At 36.2% G+C, this 23,779-nt stretch overlaps 1 protein-coding gene across 3 annotated transcripts in view; it reads right to left on the bottom strand.

Annotated features, from left to right (window-relative positions):
• The window catches only part of TMTC2 (transmembrane O-mannosyltransferase targeting cadherins 2), a 256,087-nt gene that overhangs the window by 74,176 nt on the left and 158,132 nt on the right, over positions 1–23,779 (bottom strand). For all 3 annotated transcript variants that reach the window (XM_084505628.1, XM_084505627.1, XM_084505626.1), the window contains exons 4-5: positions 12,694–12,808; positions 585–670 (exon numbers count right to left, since the gene is read on the bottom strand). In XM_084505628.1, the coding sequence (XP_084361754.1) occupies positions 585–670; positions 12,694–12,808 (201 nt within the window). The remainder of the gene's footprint in view (positions 1–584; positions 671–12,693; positions 12,809–23,779) is intronic.

Here is a 23,779-nt window from a genome sequence, read left to right as displayed (position 1 = left end):
TAGGACTGTATCAAGCATATGGTGTCATTGCTTGAAATGTTGTTTCTTATAAAGATATATACATGTGTACACACACACACATATGTAATATTCAATACTTTAGCGAAAAATAAAAAAATTAAAAGTGTTCACATAATTTTGGAATCAATCATGGGCAACACCTTACGAATTATTTCCCATGTCCCTCAGGCAAGAAAGGAAAAAATAGAAGACCTCAAAAATATTTGTATTATTCAGTCACAACACATACTATAAAAATCTGAGACTGGCTTTATGAAACAGAAAATGGGAGCCTATATATTTGTGCAACAGCATCTATGTCTCACCATCCCGATCAGAAGTGTTTTATGTTCTATCACACTGTTCAGTGTTATATCCCTATCTGCTTCTTCCCTGCACCACAGTGACCATACGTCTTGACAAATAAACACTTGCTTCAGCTGAAAAGTACACAATTTCTCCTTCTACTTTCAGAATGAAAAAAAAAAAAAATCTGGGGAAAAAAAGTATTATTAAAAAGTAGGAAGATGTCCTTAAAAAACAATAGTCGATATTATGCGAGCTTGTATAGCTGAAATACTTACAGGCTAATGTGGGCCTGCTACCAATTGCCAGTTTATAGTAATGCAATGCCTCTGAAAATCTGCTGTTTTCCTGAAGCAGTAATCCTCTGCATAAGGATAAAAGAAAAAAGAGAGGAAGGTTATTCAAAGAGTAACTTCAAAATGTACTCCTTGCCACATATGAAGAAAAAATATTAAAAACAGAACTAAAGCAACAAATATGATTACAGAGATATAATAAACCTGCAAGCTACTAACAATTTAGTGGGAAAAGTAATTTCTCTGAAAACAGGATTAATTAATATACATCAGATATATTTATATGACTTTACCAAAGAGATTAAATGCAGTAATTTTGGCTTCCTTGGAAACAAGGATATTCTTTTACTCATTTGAGAAAATGCTAGAGTCTGAGATTTTTTTTGTAAGCAGTTGGAGTATGCTGGAGTTATCCGTAACTATTTCAGTCATGTTTAGCCTGTCTTCTCTCCTTGACGTGAACTAAACAGACCTGTTTCAAATGCACAATAAAGTTAACCACCTAACACTTCACACACATTACCTTAACCAGTCCTTGCTGAGCAATTTCATTAAATTATTCACTGCAGGGCTAAGCGCCTACATCAGTTCATTTTTTCTCTGTCTTCTCTCTATTCCAAACAAATTTAATAACTGAACAGATATCAAAAATGATACCTAATTCCTCTTCTTTCTCAGTTAGTTTTGTAATTCATAAGCTTTAATTAAAGCTTTTATGACAAACATCCTTCTGAATTACAAATTACAGCAGAATATAGAAATTACAGAAAATGCAGTCATACAGAAATTACTAAGAAGTGGTCTGGACATCATTGATGATATGAAGAAGCATACACAAATGCCTCAATATCACAAAGGTAAGAAAATCCTTAATCATTAGTGATTTTAAATTTGGACCCAGACATTATTAGCAGGTAGCTGACCCTCTTTATATACCTTAGAGTAACCAGGAAAAAATAAATGTAGCTATTTCTTTTAGAAGGCAGAGGGAGCAGAGGGTTATCACCTCAGTTTTTAGTTTCTCTAACCCACAGCATTTTTGTCTTCTTCCTTTATGCTTTTATCTGATGATAGCTTTTCAAACTCTAAAGTGGTTGGATTGGTTTTTCCATTACCAATCAGATAAACTTTTTTTTCCCTCCAAAATCTCAGGAAAACCATTTTAATTAAACCACTAGACTTCAGAGGAGGAAACAAATATTTTTTGCTTCCTGTCATTGGGTTAGAATTTAACAAAATGGAAAAATACATCTTCTTTTTTCTGTACTCTCTCTCTCTCCATCAGTACCATGTGGCCTCATGTTTGAAGCAGTATCTGTCCACTAGCCCCAGATTAGGTTGTAAACCCAATTTACTTTCTGTTGGTCCTTGACCAACAGAAATTTGAGCAATGAGGGAATGTATAACCTTCAGGATACTTTTTGGCATGACACCAAAGTTTTTAACTGCAAGCATTATGCTAAGTGTCTTGCGGGTGGCAAGATGTATGGTCTTTAGGACAATATTTTCTAAATTTTCTAGAACTTTAGTCTACAAATATTTGCTTTGTCTACAATTTTTATAGCTGCAATTATTCAAAGGAAAATTATTTTTAATGATAGATTGATCCCATTTTCTACTAATAGCAACAGAACTAGCATAAAGCTGAGTTGCATGGTCTGACACTTAAGTAGCTTCTTACTTTTTTAAAAAAGCATTCTTCTACATGATTTTGGGACAAATTTATATATATTAAAAATCCTTTCTTAGTTCTGGAATAATGATTTTCACATATTAAAATAAGTAATACAGTAATTAGTCAATTTGAACAAGATAAATTACCTTAGTAAGCATATGATATTTATGCTTTTTTGATTAAAAGCACTTTTATTTATCATTATTACTAGATTTATCTTTTCTGTTCACTACATGTTCTAGTACTTGCACTCTTAATTAATTACTTGGTACCTTAAGGTGTTTTTTTTCCCTACTTCTCTTCCAGATTTTTTTTTATACAGTTGTTCCACTAACAGACATTCATTCATTCTCTCTCTCTCACACACACACACACTCCTACATATATATTTATATAAACACAAGCTGTTTGGATGCATGACTGAGAACTGAATTTCAACAAATTATTAGTGTTTCAATAAATATTTGTTATGGGATTTGGTACAAACAAAACCAAATTAAAAAAAAAAAAAAAAAAAAAAGGGGGGGGATGGATAAAACCTAAAAACCTTTATGAGGCATGAAACTGCCTCTTCTCATGAAATTGGTCCTGATTGAATGCTGGCTTTCCCTGTGGCTTCTGACGGTACAAGTTGACTAGATTTATGAGTCTCTAGTTCTAGTTTCAGATTAAATGAAGTCAGGAAAAGTCTGAAAGAAAATTTCAAAAATAGTTTTTATTTTGTTGAATAAAATTAACACTGGGGGGGGGAGGGGTATCTCAGGGAGAACTAGATTGGATGTTTGCCAAAGAAGGGATAAATACTTATTTAAATAGATAAAAAGATAAGATGATGAAGCTTGCATTAAATGGGCAAAGCATTCATGAAATTACAGTGCATATTAAAAGAGCTTAAAGAGATGATGTATTTCACTTCCCAGATGAAAAATCAGATGCTCTCTAGCATTAAGGTTGACCAGGATGATGCAGGCATATAAATATGCTCAGTAACCTCTAATTACTCACAAAATACAACTAAAATTAAAAACTTTAAATTTAATTACTGCCAAAATTAACACTGCCAGTGAAATTTTCTACTCCTCTTTTTAGTATATGTATTACAGTCACGGTCTCCAACTGCATTATTGTTCACTTTTACTTCACAGGACTACTGCCTTGTGCACCACACAGAAGGAATATAAATTAGTAAAAAAAAAAAAAAAAAATTACTAAAAAAGAGTAAAAAAAAAAGAGTAAAATACTAAAGAGAGGCAGGCTGAGGTCCCAAGAAGCAAGCACATGGTTCAGCTCTGCTGCCATACAGCTGAACTGCCCAAGCTGGTCTGGGTGGGCAGCATGGCCTGTAGAAGCAGAGACCTCAATCTTCAGGTTCCGTACAACCACGCTACCAGTGTAAAAGTAAGGCAACTTGCGGGGAATCCCTGGTTGCCTGTAAAATCAGCTGACCCCTGAAAATTTTTCACTGTTGTGAAGACAAACATGAAGTGAAGAGATATGATCAAGTCAGTATCTGAAGGAAGTACATACTTCACCATGTGGTTGCAGAGATCATTATAGCTAATACTAACAGAAGAGCCAATTTAGCACTTGAAGTCCTTTCTAAAGAAGCTGAGATGTTGAATACAAAAAATTGTCAGCAGAATACTGTTGTCCTTATCTTGGGCTTACGTGGTAAGCTTTTCATAGTCGGGGGACTGCAGGGGTGGTGTCTGTGAGCAGAGCCCAGCACCTGCCCTGTGTCAGATCAGAGCCAGATCTAGCTGGCTCCTAAAGGGACTCATTGCTGGCCATAACCAAGCCAGCAAGTGACACTGGTTGGGCCTCTGGGAGAGCAGATTTAAGAAAGGGAAAAAAACTGCTGCACAACAGCAGCTGAGAGAGAGGAGTGAGAAAATGCAAAGAGATGCAGCCCTGAGAACAGTCAGTGCAGAAGGAGGTCAGGTGCCCCTGGTGCTGGAGCATAAGTTCCCTTGCAGCCTGTGGAGAGGCCCCTGGTGGAGCAGGCTGTCCCCCTGCAGCCCATCGGTCCCACATGGAGCAGATCTCCACGCTGCCGCCTGTGGAGGAGCCCCCAGCGGAGCAGGTGGATGGGGCCTGGAGGAGGCTGTGGCCCATGGAGAGCCCCCACAGGAGCAGAGGTCCTGGGGGGAGCTGCCACTCGTGGGGGACCCATGCTGGAGTTTAATGGTCTTCCAGTATCTAAACGGGGCCTACAAGAAAGCTGGAGAGGGACTCTTTGTCAGGGAATGTAGTCATAGGACAAGGAGTAATGACAAACTAAAAGAGGGCAAATTTAGATTAGATATTTGGAAGAAATTCTTTACTCTGAGGGTGGTGAGGCACTGGCACAGGTTGCCCAGACAAGCTATGGATGCCCCACCCCTGGAAGTGCTCAAGGCCAGGCTGGATGGGGCTTTAAGCAACCTGGTCTGGTGGGAGGTGTCCCTGCCCACGGCAGGGCAGTTGGAACTGGGTGGTCTTTAAGGTCTCTTCCAACACAAACCATTCTATGACTCTAAGAAGTTCCCAGTCACAAACTGGGAACTAATCGCTGCATAATTACCACAGTATGCTATCCTTGCAAGAAATGAGATGACCAGCTACAGAACAGAGAAGCGTGGAGAGAAGTAGATGACATAAGACCCTTAGGCTTTAACAATGAAAGCCCATGACCCCCTGAAGTTCTTCATATTTGTTTGTTCAGACCTATTTTCATAGTCCCAATTCCTTCCTTCTTTCCCCTCTAGCTGATTGCTAGGGATGAAGTCAGAAATTGGCAACAGCAGATGGAGCCTGTGCTTCCTCTTCTATTGGCTTTCAAACATCTCTTAGACAAAAAGAAGTTCCTTTCCATTCACCTGACAAGGAGTTATAATGGAAGAATGATGAGTTTATAAAAATGACAGACTCCTTCCAAAAAAGTTTGGTGCATGGATGTTTCCATCTTTTATGTGTGGGGAAAAAAAGGGAAAAAAAAAATCAACTGTTTAATCAAAGATTTATAATTTGGCTTGTAATTTTATCCACCTCCACAATCAAAACAATTTCTTATTTGTTTTTCATGCTTAATATTATGCTTATTACATTGAAGTTATCTTTTAGAAGTTGAGGGCACATTTTTGAAGTTTAGCAAATAGGTAGTTTTACTCCATCTCTTTTTAAGAGACAGTTGATTTTTATCTTACATTGCCGCTTCTGTTTATAGTAAAAGCAGGCACAAAAACAAAAACAAGCAAAAACATTTTTGCTCTGAATGACCAATTTCTAGATGCAAAAGAAAAAATGTCCCTCAATGGGAGCTCTCACCTTGTGGACACCGCCAAGCCTCTGATAGCTCCCAGAAGCCGGGGCAGATGGCCACATAAGGAAGTTCCTCCCATATACAGGAGAGGATCTGCTCTTGACATGCCATTCCCTTTTTTTGTTTACTGATAACGATGCTAATGAAATGATAACTACTTTTCAGAGACTGCTGGGAGAAAGGATAAGGAGTGGATAGAAAGAATACAGAAGCAGAAGGGCATTGCAAAATACTGACCAAAAGCCAGTGATGGATCAGGGCAACTGGTGTGAATTAAGTATGTACCTATCTTTTGTAGTAACAGAATACAAAGGCTGCCTTCTTCTTCACATGAGAATAAATAAAGGAAAGCACATCCTTGCAATAAGGATTCTTGATACAGGAGAGTAAACTCCAGTAGTAAACTTGGATGACTACAGAAAAGCTTAAAGGCTTCTGACACTTTTTAATAAACTTTCCACAGTTGCTAGAGTTACCCAGCTAAATAAAGAAAAGAGCATAACCCCAAGTATCCCCCAAAAACAAACCACAGGACCAGTTGCTTCAAGTTTGCAGTTTCAAAGCTCTTTTTCCCCCTCCAGTTTACTTCCCAGATGTAAAGCACATAAATTAAAACATTAATTGAAACACACAACTTTTGTTCAAAGAAAGTTTATTCATATAATTGCACAAATGTGAAGTCTACCAGATGAGAGAGGGGGGAAAAAGTCAATGACTCCTTTAGCTTAATAAAACAAGTACTGTGGAAGTCTCTCTCTAGAAATACACGAGGATGAAATTACTCAGAAAAGCAAAAGGTACTTAAACCACAGGACGCAAAGTAAACGGGTATAAATTGACCATGAACTAATTTAGGATGAATTAGAAGACAAGTTTTAACTATCACAGCAGCAAGATTCACAGCCTTACAACAGGACTGTTTTGCCTACGTTGCTTCTAGCTAATTTTACAGTGGAATATGGATCATTTATGAAACGGAGGATATGAGCTGACTGCTTGCAGCAGTAGCAGACCTCATGCAGTGACTTAGAAAGTATCTCAGAATCCTGTTTTTCTAGTTGGAGGAAAAAGAAAAAAGTAAATCCTGGTTATATAGAAATGCTGCACATCACCTCTATAGATAGAGCTACTTATTTAAATAAATGCAGCAAAACAAATTCCCAAATCTAGTTCTTCTGCACAACCATCCTGAATTCTTTAAGATGCATCATTTCAGCTATCTTTCTTAACCAACAACTTTAAAAAATCTTCCTGTCTTCCTTCTCTGCCTTGTTTTTGATGTAAAGTCACTGAATACTAATGGAAAAAAAAAAAGTATTTTCAGGGACTGAAAAGCAGGCACAAAATACAAACAGGCAGTATACAGCCTGCTACTTCCCTCAACTTATATATTATTTTATTTCCAGTGTAGTCCTTTTAAAACCAGTTGCTCTGCTTAGAAAGTAAACTCCTTGGTTACTAAAGCTGGCATAAAGTGACCATTTACAATACACAGGAACCATAACTGCCATCACGATAAACATGTATGATATATGTATGATAAACATGTATGAAATATGTATTAAACTTTCAGGCCACGTATAATACTGAAATAGTTTAATCAATTTTGTGTACTAGTTGATAACAGCTAATACAGGGCCCATTAGTTATTATTTTGGCATGGTCACACTACATGCATCCCCCAGTGATTTCCTCTATATCAACCTGGATATATATATATATATACATATATATATTTACCTACACTGGCAACAAAGATGAAATGGAAGAGAACTTTCTTGTATTCCCCACACAGGTGTTTCTCCAGCCAGGCAGCCACAGGGCAATAAAAGATGCGCTTTGCTTAAGGCAACTCTTTCATTGTCGGTTGCAAAATTAACTGGCAGAAAGACAGGTATGGATGCTACAGCAGTGCAGTGCACAAAGCCATTAAGTCTGCTACTTAATTAAGGCTTTTTTTTGTTTTGTCTTTTTTTTTTTTTTTTTTAAAGCAATTAAGTCATTTAACTGCTCAACCAAATGAGTGCTAACCTTTTGTAAGTCTACAACTAGGTTCCATTAACAAAAAAGCCAATCATTACTCAGTGCAAACAGGGAATGTTTAATGTTTTCCAATAACATCCTGTTAGCAAATATGTAAATGGCACATAAATCCCACTTTCAGTAATCACTAATAACCCTAACATACCCAGTAGGCAGTAACAGAACGGCCATTCCCTTTGCAGACAACACAGTCATAACTCTGTCATTTTCTTCTAATTCTAGGGAAAAGCTTTTCAAATGCAAGCCAATTGGTCAGCAGATAATTCTGTTCTCTACTGCTGAGCCACTTAGTTGCAGTTGCCATCATTTCAGCATGATGTCAACTGTTACCAGCCCTGCTGCCTGGACAGAGGGAGGGTGGCTGTCGGGATGAGAAGCAGCACTGCCCCTACCTTTCCCCCTCCACTGGGTGCTGGGTGATTGTGTGCTGTGCCAGCACCCCAGGCAAAGTGCCTGTCCCCACCGTGTGCATCAGCAGTGCTAGATGATGACAGCTGGACAGAACCACTCACAGAAGGGGCCTTTTATAGAATCACAGAATGGTTTGGGTTCGAAGAGACCTTAAGCTTCTACCCCCAGTTCCAGGGGACCCAGTTCCACCCCCATGCCATGGGCAGTGACACCTCCCACCAGACCAGGTTGCCCAAAACCCCATCCAGCCTGGCCTTGAACACCTCCAGGGATGAGGCATCCACAGCTTCTCTTGGCAACCTGTGCCAGTACCTCTCCACCCTCCAAGTAAAGAATTTCTTCCAAATATCTAATCTAAATCTGCCCCCTTTTAGTTTGAAGCTGTTACCCCTTGTTCTATCACCACACTCCCTGATAAAGGTCTGTCCCTCTTCCAGCTTTCCTGTAGGACTGATTTAGGTACTGGAAGATACTTTTTATTTGAATGATAAACTTGTACACCCAAACCTATCCCTGAAAGCAAAATGAGATACCTGGGAGAGAAGCAAGGGGAGGACTATTTATTAGAAATGTATCCTTTATGGAGCACTGTACGCTCCCAAAATGCAGTAAATTAGTACCATTTTAAAAGCATTTTCAATATTTATGTGAGATGGCAAACACTTAAAATCTCCTGAGAAACTCAAGGTAACATAGATTACTAGGATAGGCAACAAAAGAATACTCTAAGCAGCAGAACTTGGCCTAAATAAAAATGGAATAATAAATAAAAAACTGTCTTTTAACTGATAAGCAATTTTACTTTAGTCAAGAATTAGCAGTAATTTCAAACAAATACAAGAAACCCTGAGCTTTAGGTAGCAACCATAAAAGGCTGAAAATGCATTATAAAGTAGCTTGTTTTTCATCTGCTAATCATTGCCTATTTCAGAAGAGCAAGTTTTTCTACAGCTTTGTCCTTGGTACTTTGCTGTATTGAAATACTGGGATTTCTTAAATGCATGAAAAGAGATCTCAGTTAACGCTGATTTAAATCCTATAAAATCTAGCTGAAGTCAGCAGTATTACACAGCTCTGAGAACTTGAATTTGAGATTTATTTGTTGAAATTACCTGCAATGTCGCCTCAAGATGTCAAAGAAATTCTTTATAGATGGACACTTGATGTGTATTTTTGAAGTACAAACTACCTTATTACAGTTGTATATAATTGTAATATAATATTGTAATATAATCTCCACGTACAGTATAAAACAACATCTAAAATACTTTCCACACTGAAATTACTATGAAAGTCTCAACTGCTTTCAGAGATGTCAGGATCCAAAATCCTCTAGAGTTTTTCATGAGCCTTTCAGAAAAAAAAAATGTAAAAATAAAAGTTTGCAAACAAGAACACAAGTCCTCAGCCTGAATTCAGGTTTCCTAAATTCCAGGCCAAAGATATTATCTTCATGATATGCTGGATCACAGGCAGTTTCACTTCTACTTATTTGGACCTGAGAAAACATCAGTAGAACAAACCCATTTTAACCCATATCTAAAGGAGTGCTGAACCACCAACCCAATACTAATTCACAGAATCACAGAATCACAGAACTTCCAGGTTGGAAGAGACCCCAAGGTCACCGAGTCCAACCTCCAACCCAACGCCAACAGCCCTCCACTAAACCATATCCCCAAGCTGTACATCTTGTAAGCAAGAGGTGGGTTTCTTTGTTTTAAAAATAATAAATAATCATAATTTATTCATTAAAGATACAGGTTAGCTAGAAACTTATTGTTTCCCAGGTGTTGGGTGCAGAGAGGGCAATCTGAAGACAAAACAGATCTTTCCAGTGAATTACAGTTTGCCTAAATCTGTTCATCTTCTGAAATCAGTGGTTCTCTGTAATACATGTGACTGATGGCTTGTATTATTTTTATCCTCCTTTTCCATATTAAGCATCTTATCATTTGGTCTTTATTATATGAATGCTATTTTCTAAAAATGTGGGAATTTATTTATGGTTGCATAATTGTAACATTTGAACAAAATGGCAAATGACACATTCTGTATCAGGCAAACCTTCAAACGGAGATTCTGTAATTATGTAATATAAATTCATGCAGTTTAAATTCTCCTGAATGGGGAGAAATAGCTACAACACAGAGCTGCGGAAAAGGTGTAACAGTCAGAAAACAAAAATGTCGTACTGAAATCAGTCATTCACCTAATCTGCTAAATTCACTAGGTTTTAACACATCAATAGACAACTGCTAAATAACAGCACATTTTAGCACAAGACAATTTCTTGAAGAAGAATGAGGAAACAGAGATCAAACACTTCCGTTTATGTAGCTTACCTCCTTGATCATTACCCATTGAAAATTGAGAGTTAATCTTTAATAATTTGTTCCTCAATCAGATAGCACTTTGATTTGTTTATGCTCTGTATGAGTACAGCTGCATGTGCTAATTAACTTGTATCCAATACTGAGGCATAAATGCTAAGAAACAATAAAGAGTATGTGAGGCTAAAATAGACTTATGATCTATGATGCCAAAAACACGGTAATCAGAAATGATGGTAAGGGTGCTTTCTTTCTAAAGATCTACTAAATGACTGTTTCTGTTTTAAAGATACATCCTAAAACCTAGAAATGGTAAATCCAGCTGGCCTCTTGTAAGCACATGAAGATATATTTTTTCCATTACTTTTTTTTTTTTTTTTTTTTTTTGTAAAAGGCTTCCGTAGTACTACATGGCAAGGAAGGGCAGAACTTGCAAGAGACCTCTTCAGAGTTTATGCTTAAAATATTGTATTAATTTGGGGTTCAATTGTGTCAAAGCCTACTCCATTTACCAGTTAGCTTCCATGCTGGATGTGGGAGTAACCAACACAGGGAAAGAACAAGATGGCATAAGTAAGAGAAAAATTAAAATGGTGATGTAAGATTTTTCAGTTTCTATAGGATAACTCATGGTTTTATGAGACAAAACAAAACAAAACAAAACAAAAAAGTAAAATAAAGTAAAAGAGGGTTCAATTGTGTTCAGGATAATGTTCAGAAATGTTAAGAATTGGAGATCCATTTTGCATAAGCATTCATGCATACATACTTTATAGCAAACACTTTCATCTAAATAAACCTCCTCTACTTTCACAGGTATATGTAGGAAAGTTTATGCCCTCTATATTCCAACCATCATTTCAGTTAAATTCCTTTTACTTAAACTCAGTAGAATTCAAAGAATTTTTCTATTCATCAGAAATGAAGGCTTGTAGGCATATATTTTGTATATCAATGTAAAGCCAGAAGATTATCAGCTTGCGCTCAGAGCAGCAAAACTACCAAAGACTGATTTCTTTTATATCCCTGTCTTTTTCATCCAACCCCCTTCCCTCTTCTTACCCTGGTATTAACTTGAGTTTCCTCTGACACGCTGAGTGAGTAAGAGACAGAAGTACCATATAGGCATACAAAAAAATTTAATAGTTATAATTTTCATCTCCAAAATGAACCATGTATGAGAAATTCAGGGATATCAATCTTTTCACTTTTTTTTTTTTTTTTTCCCTGCAGTCTCCTGCTGTTTTCAGAAGTTATTTCTTTAAGCATGAGTGGAAAGAGTTTATTCTTAAAAATATGTCTTTCACACTCTCCATTGCCTAAAAGAAGAAAAAAAAAAAAAAAAACAAACACCATGCATACATGTGTGTAAATGTGTGAGCATTAAAAGTATATATGATTTTGAGATCTTAAATAAACTTTGGAATGGAAATTCTATCAATAAATTATTTTGAAAACAGAGATAAAAGTTTATAGTATGTTTACCCATCAGGCAAATTAATGAAACGGGTAACTTTAAAAAGTCTACCATTATAAACTTTTTATCCAGATATTAAAAATGGCCATTTGAAACTGGATTTACAGATTGATTTTTTTTTTTATTATTTTTTTTTTTTAATAAAGAGGCTTGCTACTTGCATTCAGTGTTTGTCCATCTCCTTTCCCTAGCACATACTTTTCTACTGCACAGGGCATTTTATTTTCATACAGCTTACACTACTGCATAATAAATGCTAGTCATCTGGATTTTATTTGTACATACAATGGTATGGTGTACCCCAGCTTGAGGGGTTGGGTCTGTCTCGCAGCAAAGCCCAGCTCCCAGCCCTGAGCACCCACTGAACCGTCCCCACCCCAGTGCTCTGAAAAGTATTTAGCTATTTTAATGTTTCAGACCTCAACAGCTAACTGAGTGGTATTGGCTTATGCTAGGAAGTGTTTACACCCACTCCTCCCACCGAGTGTTATTTAGACTTAAAAAGGAAGTCTAAATAACACCTCTGTATTTTAGAGGAGCCAGAAACAGATGGAGCACTACTGGTGCCAGCTCATCTATCTGCACTCTGTTCAGTGTGGGGGTTTTGTTTCTTTGAAAGCAAACAGATTTGTAATTTTTCCTGTTCCAAGCCAGACAGTGATACAAGAATATACAGTAATGTAGACCAAGGAAAGATCCTGTCCACCCCAAAATTTAAAGAGCACAATTAATGAAATGGCTATTACAAAGCAACAGCTAGCATCATCTCCATCTCCAGCAGGGAAATCAATAGCCCCATTCACAACAGGTTTTGCAGAGGATCCAACCCCAGGAAAGCCACACATACTTACAAATTATAAAGCATATCAGCCATGTTGCTGCGGTAGTACAAGGCATTTCTGTAGGCGCTTTCAGCTTCAGAAATCTTGCTCTGGCTCTTGAGAACATTTCCAAGGTTACCCCATGCTGTCAAGAGGAGAAAACAGTATTCAGAAAGAACTCCAATCCAATTACACATGACACAGTATCTGAGCACAGGGAAGTTCCACAGGGAGGCAAAACTCACACAGAAGCTATTTTTATGGATGGGGAAGGGAGGTTGCTTGATTTTTCCCCCAGTTTTCCGTATCATTGCATCTTACTATGAGATACACATCTTGTAGCAGTGATTTGCATCCAGTCTGCATACATACAGCTTTTGGGTGGGAAAAAGAACTTGAAAAGCAATACATATCTGTATGCTTTAAAAACAACTATAGCAAAGGGAAAAGACCATTTTATTTTACAACACCTCTAAATAAAAACCCTCAGGGTTAAACATAGAGCTAGAGAATTTTCATAGTTTTTTTTTTTTTTTTTTTTCTGTTTGTTTGCTTTGCTTTGTTTTGTTTTTGTTGTTTGTTTGTTTGTTTGCTTGTTTTGAAGCCTATCTACTCAAAACTGCAAGGAATGTTCCCAGGGCAGACACAACTCTCACTGAGGCATGAAAATTGACATACGACACAAGAATTGAAAGAACAGTAAGGTAAGTAACCAGAATTAAAAGTATGCCATATGGATATGACAATACTGCACAGATCACTAAAATGCACTTTTTTACTTGGAAAACATGTGGTTCCTTTCCATACAATTTATTATGTTATACAGTGTGCTTTTATATCCTGTCTATAAAGGACTTGAGGTAAAAAACATATTTAAGGCTCCACATGTGTTCCGTTTGCAGTTTTGTTGAGTGGCACAAAAAGTGTACTTACAAAAGAAACTGGAACTAATGTTTTATGGAAAATGCAGCCCATGTTATTCACAATTTAGGAAGCTAATTTAACTGGCCTTACAACTGTAGCCTATGTGTATACAAGAAAAAGAGGCACATTATGCTACACATTATGCTTATAATAGATCAAAGTTGTTTCATAAAACAGCTCTACATTCACAAGTATTTCTTTTTTATGAGCAAGAGGCATGGAAAGTTGATGCCCATCCTTTCACCAAACACACAAATATATGGCAAACTCTTCTTCCCTCCAGATGTACAAACAACAAACATTACCTCAAATAGCTGTTAAATTCTGCTTCTTCAGTTATTCAAGCCCTTTTTTACAGAAATTTGTATCAAGCATGAGAAATACAAACTCGATGTAGTTTTACCATACTGCTAATAGACTGATTATTATTTAAGGTACATGTTCTTCCTTAGAAAGTATATTGCTTTCAAGCTTCTGTGGTTTGCTGCATAAGCACCCTGCCTTAAGGGTGAACACAACAGCAAACAGCATTTTCTTCTGAGCAGAACAAATAATTATTGCTGGGAAAAATGATGGAACCCTTTTAGGATTCAAAAAAGTAAAATCATCCAATTGTACACAATATATTATGCTAAGAAACAAACAAACAAACAATGTTTCCATGAGAACAGAAGGTATCATTTCTGTGTCATTTTATTTTACCATAGTATTTTATAAGATGGAAAATAATTCAGAAGTTGTTTTTCAAAAATCAAGAAAAGTTACAAAAAAGTTCCACCATTCTTTTACTTTGTGAAACTGTTAAATATTCTCAGATTCACTCACATTTTACATCATGCATGCTGAATTCTGAATTTATCTCCCCATTACTGTTACTATTCTTTCTTAAGCACAGAAAACATTTTGGAAGCACCACCTAACATGAGTACTAGCCAGCTTGCAAGCATAAACACTTGTCAGAAAAACACATAATGTTTTAAACCCATTTGTGAACCCTGATGCTGCTTGTGCAGCCTGCAACCATCCCATTTCCCATAGATATACGTTCCATACACTCCTCAGCTACTTCTGTTTTCACTCCCATCTCCTACACAAGAGCATTGCATTAAATGACTATTTGGACAACCCATAACTATTTCCTGCTACATATTTACTTGCTCCCCAAACCACTGAAGCTCAAAAAATGAAAGGATGCACAAAAGAATGATTTAGCTCATCTTTTCAGATAACAGACTGAAAAAATCCTATTAACACCATTACATATACTAAATATACTTGGTATTTAACCAAGTTAATGTACTCTTTAAGGCAATAACTTATTTTACAGTCTGCAAAGTATTCTGTGTCAAGGGCTTAATACTAGTATTAAACTGATTATTACATCCGAAGCGTATTCCATTTAGACTTTTGTCTCAACTTGTAAAACTTTTTTAAATCATTATCTGTGAATGATTAATTTAACCTAATATGATACTAAAAGAAGTTATACTAGCAGAAAATAATTAATGTAAAACTCAATGATCTCATAATTCATTATTCAGAGGAATATGGAAGCCAAGGTCTTTTTACTTTCCTAGACTATAAAAGCTTGGTATAAACCTTCACATCTATGTATATATAGAATCAGACAGAGGAATGATCTAGTACTGCCTGGAAATGAAGCTATGAGGAACAATTGATAAAACAAATGTTGTTCGTCGAGCTCATACTGGCAGCCCTAGGCATTCAGGGCAGCTATCGCCTGCAGCAACCACTTCCTCTTTCTGTAGCTGGTACCTGGGGAGAGAAAAAGAGGGCAGAATATACAGAAAGGAGGCTGTGTTGGCAACTCCTACTTCTGGAATTTCACTCATTTGTCTTCGGTAGGGCAATCAATCTTGGGGGGGATATAAAATGTGCAATATCCAAAATTAGTTCCTCCAAAGAGGAACACTTAACGTTCAGAAGATGCTAAACTGCATATGTAGCACAATTTAATCTTTAATTACAAATTCAATTTTTCCCTGATAGGAGACTCTATTCAACTCAAGAGAAAAAGCAAGCTGTGAATGAAACAGCTTTGCAATATTTACTTTTTGCCTGCTGCTTAATTCCCTGTGCTCCAACTTTGAGATAGAAATAATCCCAGGTCTTTTAGAAATAATACTCTATCATAGCATGGGAATAAAGGTAACATTCACACATCTCAAACACCTACAAAACAGTTGGTCTATTCAAGCTGTACTTCATTGCGTATGGTTCCATAGATCTTACTCAACAGAAATGGACATATAAAAAATTAAAACTCCATTTAATCTAAGCCAGTGATAAACTGAAATATCTCTTGGTACCTTAGAACCACTATTCATTAGATTTCTTGGCAGGAAAATTGACATTTTAAAGGTGTGGGTTGCGGTTGGCTTTTTTGTGGGGGTGTTTGTGGGTTTTTTTGTTTGTTTGTTTGTTTTTTTCTTCTTTTAATGGAGCAAGAAAAAGTAGCACCAAGTACAAAGCCAAACAGTTCTTTAAGTAGTATAATTCTGGCCACATCAAAATAGATTTCTACAAGACTTTAAGGATGACACTTACATAGTCTAGCAGTGAGAGTGCCTCCAGATCTCAGGCATTTAACTGCTTTCAAAATGAAAATGAATATAACAAAATTTAACTTCAAAATTTATTTTTTTTTTTTTTCTGAACTATCTCATAGAAACTGAGGATTAAGATTTAAAAAGCCTTAAAAAAGTAAATTGACATATCAAAGCTTCTCCTTGCACCTTCATTCTGAAAGACAAACAATAGTGAGGCAGGAACAATGTTGTCCATTCTAATCTGCCTAGATTTAAGAAGCACATTCTACTGATCAGAAAAATTGAACTTTCAGGTTGCAATTGAGCTATGAAAACAAATCAGAAATGGAAATGAATGTGTGTAAATATCATAATTTAAATAAATCCTTCCCTTTCTACTGAATCAAGAATTATGCTTTTCCATTCAGTGAAATGGAAATTATAAAGCAACAAAGTAAAGTTTCAGAAAAATACACACAGTGCAGAACATATATTTGAACTATTTGATCCAATCATTTTCTTTAAAAAAAAAAAAAAAAAAAAACTAGTGAAAAAGATAAGAAAAAAGTGATAAAAAATCACTAATGAAAAAGTTATGAAAGATAACCCATCGTATTAAAAGAGGACTCTCCTTCCTACCCATCATCCCTATTTAATCCATGCAATAAGAGACCAAAAATGAGATAATAATAAAAGCTATATGGGAAGTCACAATCTATTAACAAAATATCTTTGCTGGAACAAAGGAAAAAAAAATCCAAATAATATCCCCTATTAAACCACCAAAATATAACCTGATAAACTTTTTAAAATAGTATACCAAGAAAAGGAAAATGCTGTCTTTTTCAATGTATTATGCCATGGGGCAAACAGTGCCTTTTTTAAGTTTTACTTGGAGCAAACATACTTGAAAACTGATGAAACAAAACATAGGATTCAATGTTAAAAATATATATATATAATTTATATATACAATTTTCACAATTCGTATCAACAAATTATTGAAGTTTTTCAATATTGTTCCCACATTAAAACTGTAAAGCTGATTCATAAAATATAAGTTAAAGCAGAAAATGATGAAGGCATCTAAAAACATGAACTAGACTACTACTTGAGTGACAGTGATAAACTACTTGAACAGCTACTGAAATACTTAGGGAACAGCTAAATCGTTCATAATTAAATTCTCAGCAGCCCAAACTAGCAACTCTAGCTCACAGAACAATGCATGTCAAGCCAAAGAAACTTCTACAGAGCTTTATGGGTATTTATACGTTATTTACTATTCTTTAGCATCTGACATTAATAACAGTAGTTCCAGGTTGCACTACTCCTCTCAACAATCTCTCTGTATTTCTCCTGACTCTCTATGAAAAAAAAAAAAAAAGTTTTCTTTTTCATAAACAAACTTGAGGTGTGAAAAAAAATGCAAAAAGAAAATAGAAAAAAAAAAAGGCTTTCTTTATTATTATTATTTTAATGTCTTTTCCTTTTCTGTCTCTCTCTCTCTTTTTTCTTTTTTTTTTTTCTTTTTTTTTTTTTTTTTTTAAATTCTGCAATAGGTCTGCTTTTGTGTTCCTATGTAACAGCCATTAAATAGGCGCTCCTGGACAACATTTATGGTAAAGTACATTAACACAAGGATCTTTAATGTTCAGCTTCACTAGAAAAACAGAATTTGCCTTTGATTTTTTTTTTTTTTTTTTGGTTAATTTTGACTAGTACTAATCTCAGTCTTCCCATTTGGAAGGGACAAGAAAGGGGTGCACATAAAACCAAGAACAAAGCAAACAACCCACTTTATGTAAAACCCCTTGAAGAGAAAGAAATCCAATTTTGAAAACTATTTCACAATTCCAAACTACAAGAAAAAGCAGTGAGAGTATGCATTTTTGAGTCTAATTCCTAAAGATAATTGTGTTTATTGAATAAAATAGGCTTTTATCTGACAGTCTTTTTAAAGAGTATTTTTGCTTTCCTCCCCCTCCAGATTAAAGAAATGGAGGAGAGGGTTATCATTATATCACTGCCAAAAATGGTGTGGAAAGAGAACTATGGTACTTATCAACACAGTTATCAACACTGAAGAACTGCATAGCAGACGTGCATTAACGAAGCTGATAGTGTGCCACTGGCTTCTTCATTTTGTGAAAGTAATGTTGACTTGTATCAAAACATGACAGCTTCCACATCAAGCTGATAAACAGTGCAGCTCCTCCATATTCCCCTACAATTTTATGCCTAAACCATCAGGAATTCATAACTTCATGAGAAAGTTATTTCTGTTCCCGTTTACTTTATAGACATAAGATACCAAGGCTTATCAAAGATGATTAAGCTCATGGGCCCAACAGATGCTGCAAAGCTCCAAAGCATCATTCCCACTCAAAACTTTTTGAATTTCCTCACCATTATTAATGCTAGGACTTTTCTTTGGATGATGAAATAATTTAATTGAGTTCCATTTTTACTTTGCTTAAACACTTTCTTCTGTTTCCAGCACTGTCCAAACTGACCTTCCATTTACCTCTCTCTCCTTCCAAGACTAACAAGTCAATTGAAAGATGCCTCCATTTCATATAAGCCAGATCTTCCATTCAGTACACTAATAGTCTTTTCTTGCTAACAGCATCAATATTTGAAATTTACATTGCAGTTGGTGCATTTTTATGTTTTCTTTCACTATGAACTTGTCACATAAGAAAATCAAAGGGAAATAAGTAGTAAAACAGTATGGCAAAAATGAGATTTTTACAATGAGAAAACAGTACAAACTACACTTTCCCACTTTGAAATGTGATGCTTTCCAAGAATTTACATCACAGTTTGACTAATTTTCAGTGTAGGGTTGTTTGTTTGTTTTTAATTATTTATTTTCCTCTGAAATAAGTTACTTTGGTAGTTACCAGTGTAACGGAGTCAAATCTTAAAGATTTAAGATCTTACTTAAGATCTTAAAATAACTATATGGAACAGTTATGAGATTTTACTTCTTTCCAGGTGTTGCTTCTGAGAAATGGCAAAAAAAAAAAAAAAAAAAAAAAAAAAACACGAAGAAGATTCCATTGGCACTGCCCATACGTAATGTTTTAGAGGGACCAGTTTATACAGAGCTGTCAACATACCAGCCCCATGAACACTAAATTAAATTCTAAAAGTTGGGAGCATAAAATATAACTAAACCCCAAAAGAAATAAACTCTTCACTTTTACTATCAAGTTTTATGTGAATTAACTACTGGAGCATGACAAGCCAGATGACCAGTTTAGGACACTTGGGTTTTGGTTGGGTGGATAGATGGGGTTTTGGTGTTTTGTTTTGTTTGTTGGTTTGTTTTTACCATGTTCTTAACACTTCTCAATTTTGTACTATAAATTATTACTTTTTGCATATCAGTAAGAAAACCACAGGTTATAAGCACTGACATTGCCACCTCAACCTGCAGCAGACATCGCCACCATGTAGGCAGAAGCGAGTGCAGCAGCACATTATGAAGCTCTCAGCTCTATCGTAAAGGGGAGCAAACAATATTAAAAAATTCTGCAACTTTCACCAAGAAAGTTTCTCTATTCAGTCTTAGCATCTACACCAGATAATTCTAGATCAAATATTTACAAACTGAATCATTCATTTTACCACCTACTTAAAGCTCTGAATTAATAGCTGAAAGCCATGTATTCGTTATACTGGAAGCACTGGACCGCTGTTATGGTTAAAGACTGTTCAAAAATTAGAGAATTTTGTGGAACAACAGAAGATGTGTCAGTAAAAATAAACTTAATGTAGAACGTGGCTTGCATAGAAACAACATTTTTTTTTTTTGTGCTCAAGTATATGCTTTTAAAGTAGGTAAATTGCTGCTATCACATTCAGCTCCCTCCTGCTGATATTACGGGTACTAAACTAGAAATTAAAAGAGGTATATTCTGCTCCCAGCTCTGCTGCTGATCTGTTGTTCACATGTGTTGTTCAGGAAGCTTCACCTCCTGATGCCTTTCCATTTTTATTCTTGACATTTGTTACTCATTCATTAGTTGCAAGCTTTTCCTGCCAAGGCATGTGTCTCACTACGGGTTTGTACAGTGCCTACCACAACAACACAGCTAGACACTAATGGAACGTAAATGCATGACAGCCTCTAGAGGAATGAAGTAAAGGAAGAAGAGGAAGTGTTCTTGTAATATAGAAGAGAGATGTACGGAACATTTCTCCATATAATTAGTATTCTCATAAAATGAGGGCCAAGAAAACTAAGTTATTTAGTTTAAACACTGTGGGAACCATTGATATTTGCATTTGCATTTTATATTTTGGTCTACGTTCTTAACTTCTGTTAAGGGGTCATCCTTCCCAAAACACATTTGGGAGCAGACAAGGGTTCCCAAGTGAAATCTGAGATTCTTTGAGGAGTTCCAAGTGCAGTCTGCTTCACAGGAAAGAAGTTGAAATATTAAGACCAATGTTTGTTAATAGAAAATTCATCCGACTGAAGAAAAAAAGGCTGAGATTTTGCAACAGAGGCCATCCATGGCTGTCAACAAGATCACAAATATCCAGGACTTTGCTGGAATAACACATGACGAGAGAGCACAGTACTAGTTACCCAATTCACATTTTAAAGTTTATATTCATAGCTATAAAGAATAACACCTTTTCCTCCTTGTCGAAAGGTTAGATTCATCAGCAGTTTATGGCTTTTTTTTTTTCTTCTTCTTTCAAGGGTACTACTAAGGAAAGTAGAGTGGTGCTTCAGCCTTTAACATTCACATTTCATCAGGCAATCACTTTGTTCTAGATGGGGAAAGAGTTTCACCAATGGAGGTAAAATAGATTTCCTGAATAAAAAGTATAAAAGCTCAGTTGCACTCACTAAAAAAAGTCAATGAAGAGAGCTCCACATTTAAGAAAGGTTTCTTACAATACAGACCCTCTATATCTCACAAACACATTCAGCAGATCCGTTAGGTAATGCTTGTTAAGTGGTTCAAGCACAGAAAAGTTCACATAAGCACTAGAGGTTACTACTTTAGAAGTTGAACAGGTTTCGCGTAAGTTCTGCTAAGAGAACATTATAGTTCATACAAGCTATTTCTGTTTTTCCTATTATTCCTAAGAAATAATGAGTTTGTCAAAATATGCCACAAATTCATCCATATAATTTACAATGTTGTTCCTACAAAAACTTCACTTGTTAACAGACACACTTTGATCAAGTTACCTCATTTTCTTAACAGCAGAAGTGCCCTGTTTCTTTTTCCTAAAGGGATAAATGGTTTCTATGTACCCATAATTTATGAGTTTAATCTACTTTATGTACTGATTTTTTTTTTTTACAGTAGGTACACAGTAATGTTGAAGCAGATTGTAGTAGAGATTTACCACCTCCTAACCATTATATATTATTCTTCTTTTTATTAAGAGTGTTATTTACATCATTTGTTCAATACTTCATTTGTTGATCAATTCCAGGGCTTTTGGAATGACAGCAGGTGAAAGAAAAACACAACTGAAAACTATGCAGAGCTCTGAAAGCTCTCCAGCACCCCATCAACATGGGTACTGAACCTACTGAATTTTGGCAGGCAGTGCTTCGGATTTGTTTCTTAGCTCTGAAACCCTGATGCAAACGGGTATGAATGTATGACATCTTTAACCACGTTCAACACCACTGTCCAATATATGCGTTCCTCTTGCAATGTTACAGAAAATTAACTTTTTCTCCTCAAAGGATAGAACAGTGGCTCTGTCAGTTCAACAAAATCCTGAGATGATGTCAAACAGCTGGTAAGGAGGGACTGCTCTCAGGCTTCTCCATTTGCTCTGTTTAGTCTAGAGCATGGATCCCTCGTTCTCTCTAGGACATACTTGCAGATTTCAGTAATCCAATTAGCTTTAACAAGCCTAATATCAAGTGTGTGAGGGCTCTGCAACCTGACTGAACGTTAAATATCACATTAATGGAGTCTTCAGGGAGCACCCAGAATAATGGAAGCATCAAATAAAAGTGGGAGGTCTATGCAGAAATTCCCACTTCTCCTAGACACACCTACTCACTACAAATGATAGACTGCTTTATGAAGAAATTGTCACCAGTACCTTTGTTTGAGGTGCCAAGGGATAAAATGCACTTTCTTACTGTTTTTAGTTCTAGTGTAAAATGTTTTTAGGGTAACATTATAGAAATGTTTGACAGCAGAGCTTCCCCTGAGTGTTATTCAACAGACAAGTTCAAGAAGAAACACGCTTCCCAGCCACGCATCTACCACCCTCCTTCCCATTTAGTTCAGCCTTGTCCACTTGTATGCCATCCTGTCCCTCATGCTACAGCAATTCTTGGGAAGGCAATGATGAATCAGTTGACCCAAGTTAGAGAAAAAAAAAAAAAAAAAAAAAAAAAAAAAAAAGAAGTGAGAAAACATGAATTACATGAATTATGCTACCCTTAATATCTAATCCAGTCACTTTTCTTATTCACTGCAAAGCCCGATGACACTTTTGTTTGCATAGCTTTGTTAGCTACGTGCACTGCAAGTGTGTGAACACAGCAAATAAGCCATATCACAAAGCTTCACAAGGGTCAGGAACTAATCAGTGAACCAGGGCTGACCCAGAGCTCTCATGATATAATGAATTGTACTTTGTAGGGGGGGATGTGCTCAAATTGTTCTAGTGAGAGGGGACCAGAGGACCAGGAAAATAAAAGTGGAAGAGGAGAACTCTGGCACCCCAGACACGTCAGGATCAGCCCTGAGGAACACTTCCAAGCACTAAACTGACTTAGGCAAAAACTTGACAGTGTACTATATTTGTCAAATTATATAACTTTTAAAACAGCAGGCGTGATTCTAAAAAAAAAAATCATCTATGATACATTTCAAAATTATCACTTATGTCCCAAGTGGTGAGCTGTAAGCCAGATGCCTACAGAAATGGAAGAGTATGCTTAGCTGACTGAAATGACAGCCCTGGTTCTTAAGGCTAAAAGTAGATGGGTTGTGTCTGCTCACTTCCAGGAAAGGGTAACAGGGAGGACAATATCCTGGGAACATGCCAGAGAAGCCACAGGAGGGCTGGCATTTATCAGATCAAGAGAATTGTAAGAGTAGTCAAATTACACTTGTCAGACTTGGAAAGGCAATACAGTTCGTATCTAGGAAGCAGGCTTCTATACAACACTAAAGTGGGTCTTGTTTGCTTGTTTTCAAATCACATACTAAGGCATGACAGAACCTGTGAAACTTCACCATCCAATAAACATCCATACTGGTATGGAAATACGGATGGCATGGAAGAAGGTGGATCATAAAGTGACCTAATTCATCTTTAGCCAGTAATGAAACTAAGGAAAGAGACTAAAATGATTCACTAGCATTCCTAATGAACCCATATTCTATATATCTTCTGTGTGCTGAGAACTGACAGAAAAGTTCAGTGTGCTACAGCACCCAAGCAAAAACAACGAAAGGATGCTGAGCACTCAGTTCCTCTATTTTGAGATCTTTTCTGTAGTTTCAAACAAAACTAAATTTGAGCCTTCTGCACATCCTGTAAGTGCATCAGCCATCAGCTAATTTTTGCATGAATGCAGAGCTGGCAGAAATGACACTCCAAGTCCAAGTGTTGAATAAAACACTTGGTTATAA

Source organism: Aythya ferina, assembly GCF_964211825.1.
Source record: "Aythya ferina genome assembly, chromosome: 1".
Lineage (NCBI taxonomy): Eukaryota > Metazoa > Chordata > Aves > Anseriformes > Anatidae > Aythya > Aythya ferina.
The sequence above is the reverse complement of the archived record's forward strand: the minus strand, read 5'-3'. Positions and strand labels throughout refer to the sequence as shown.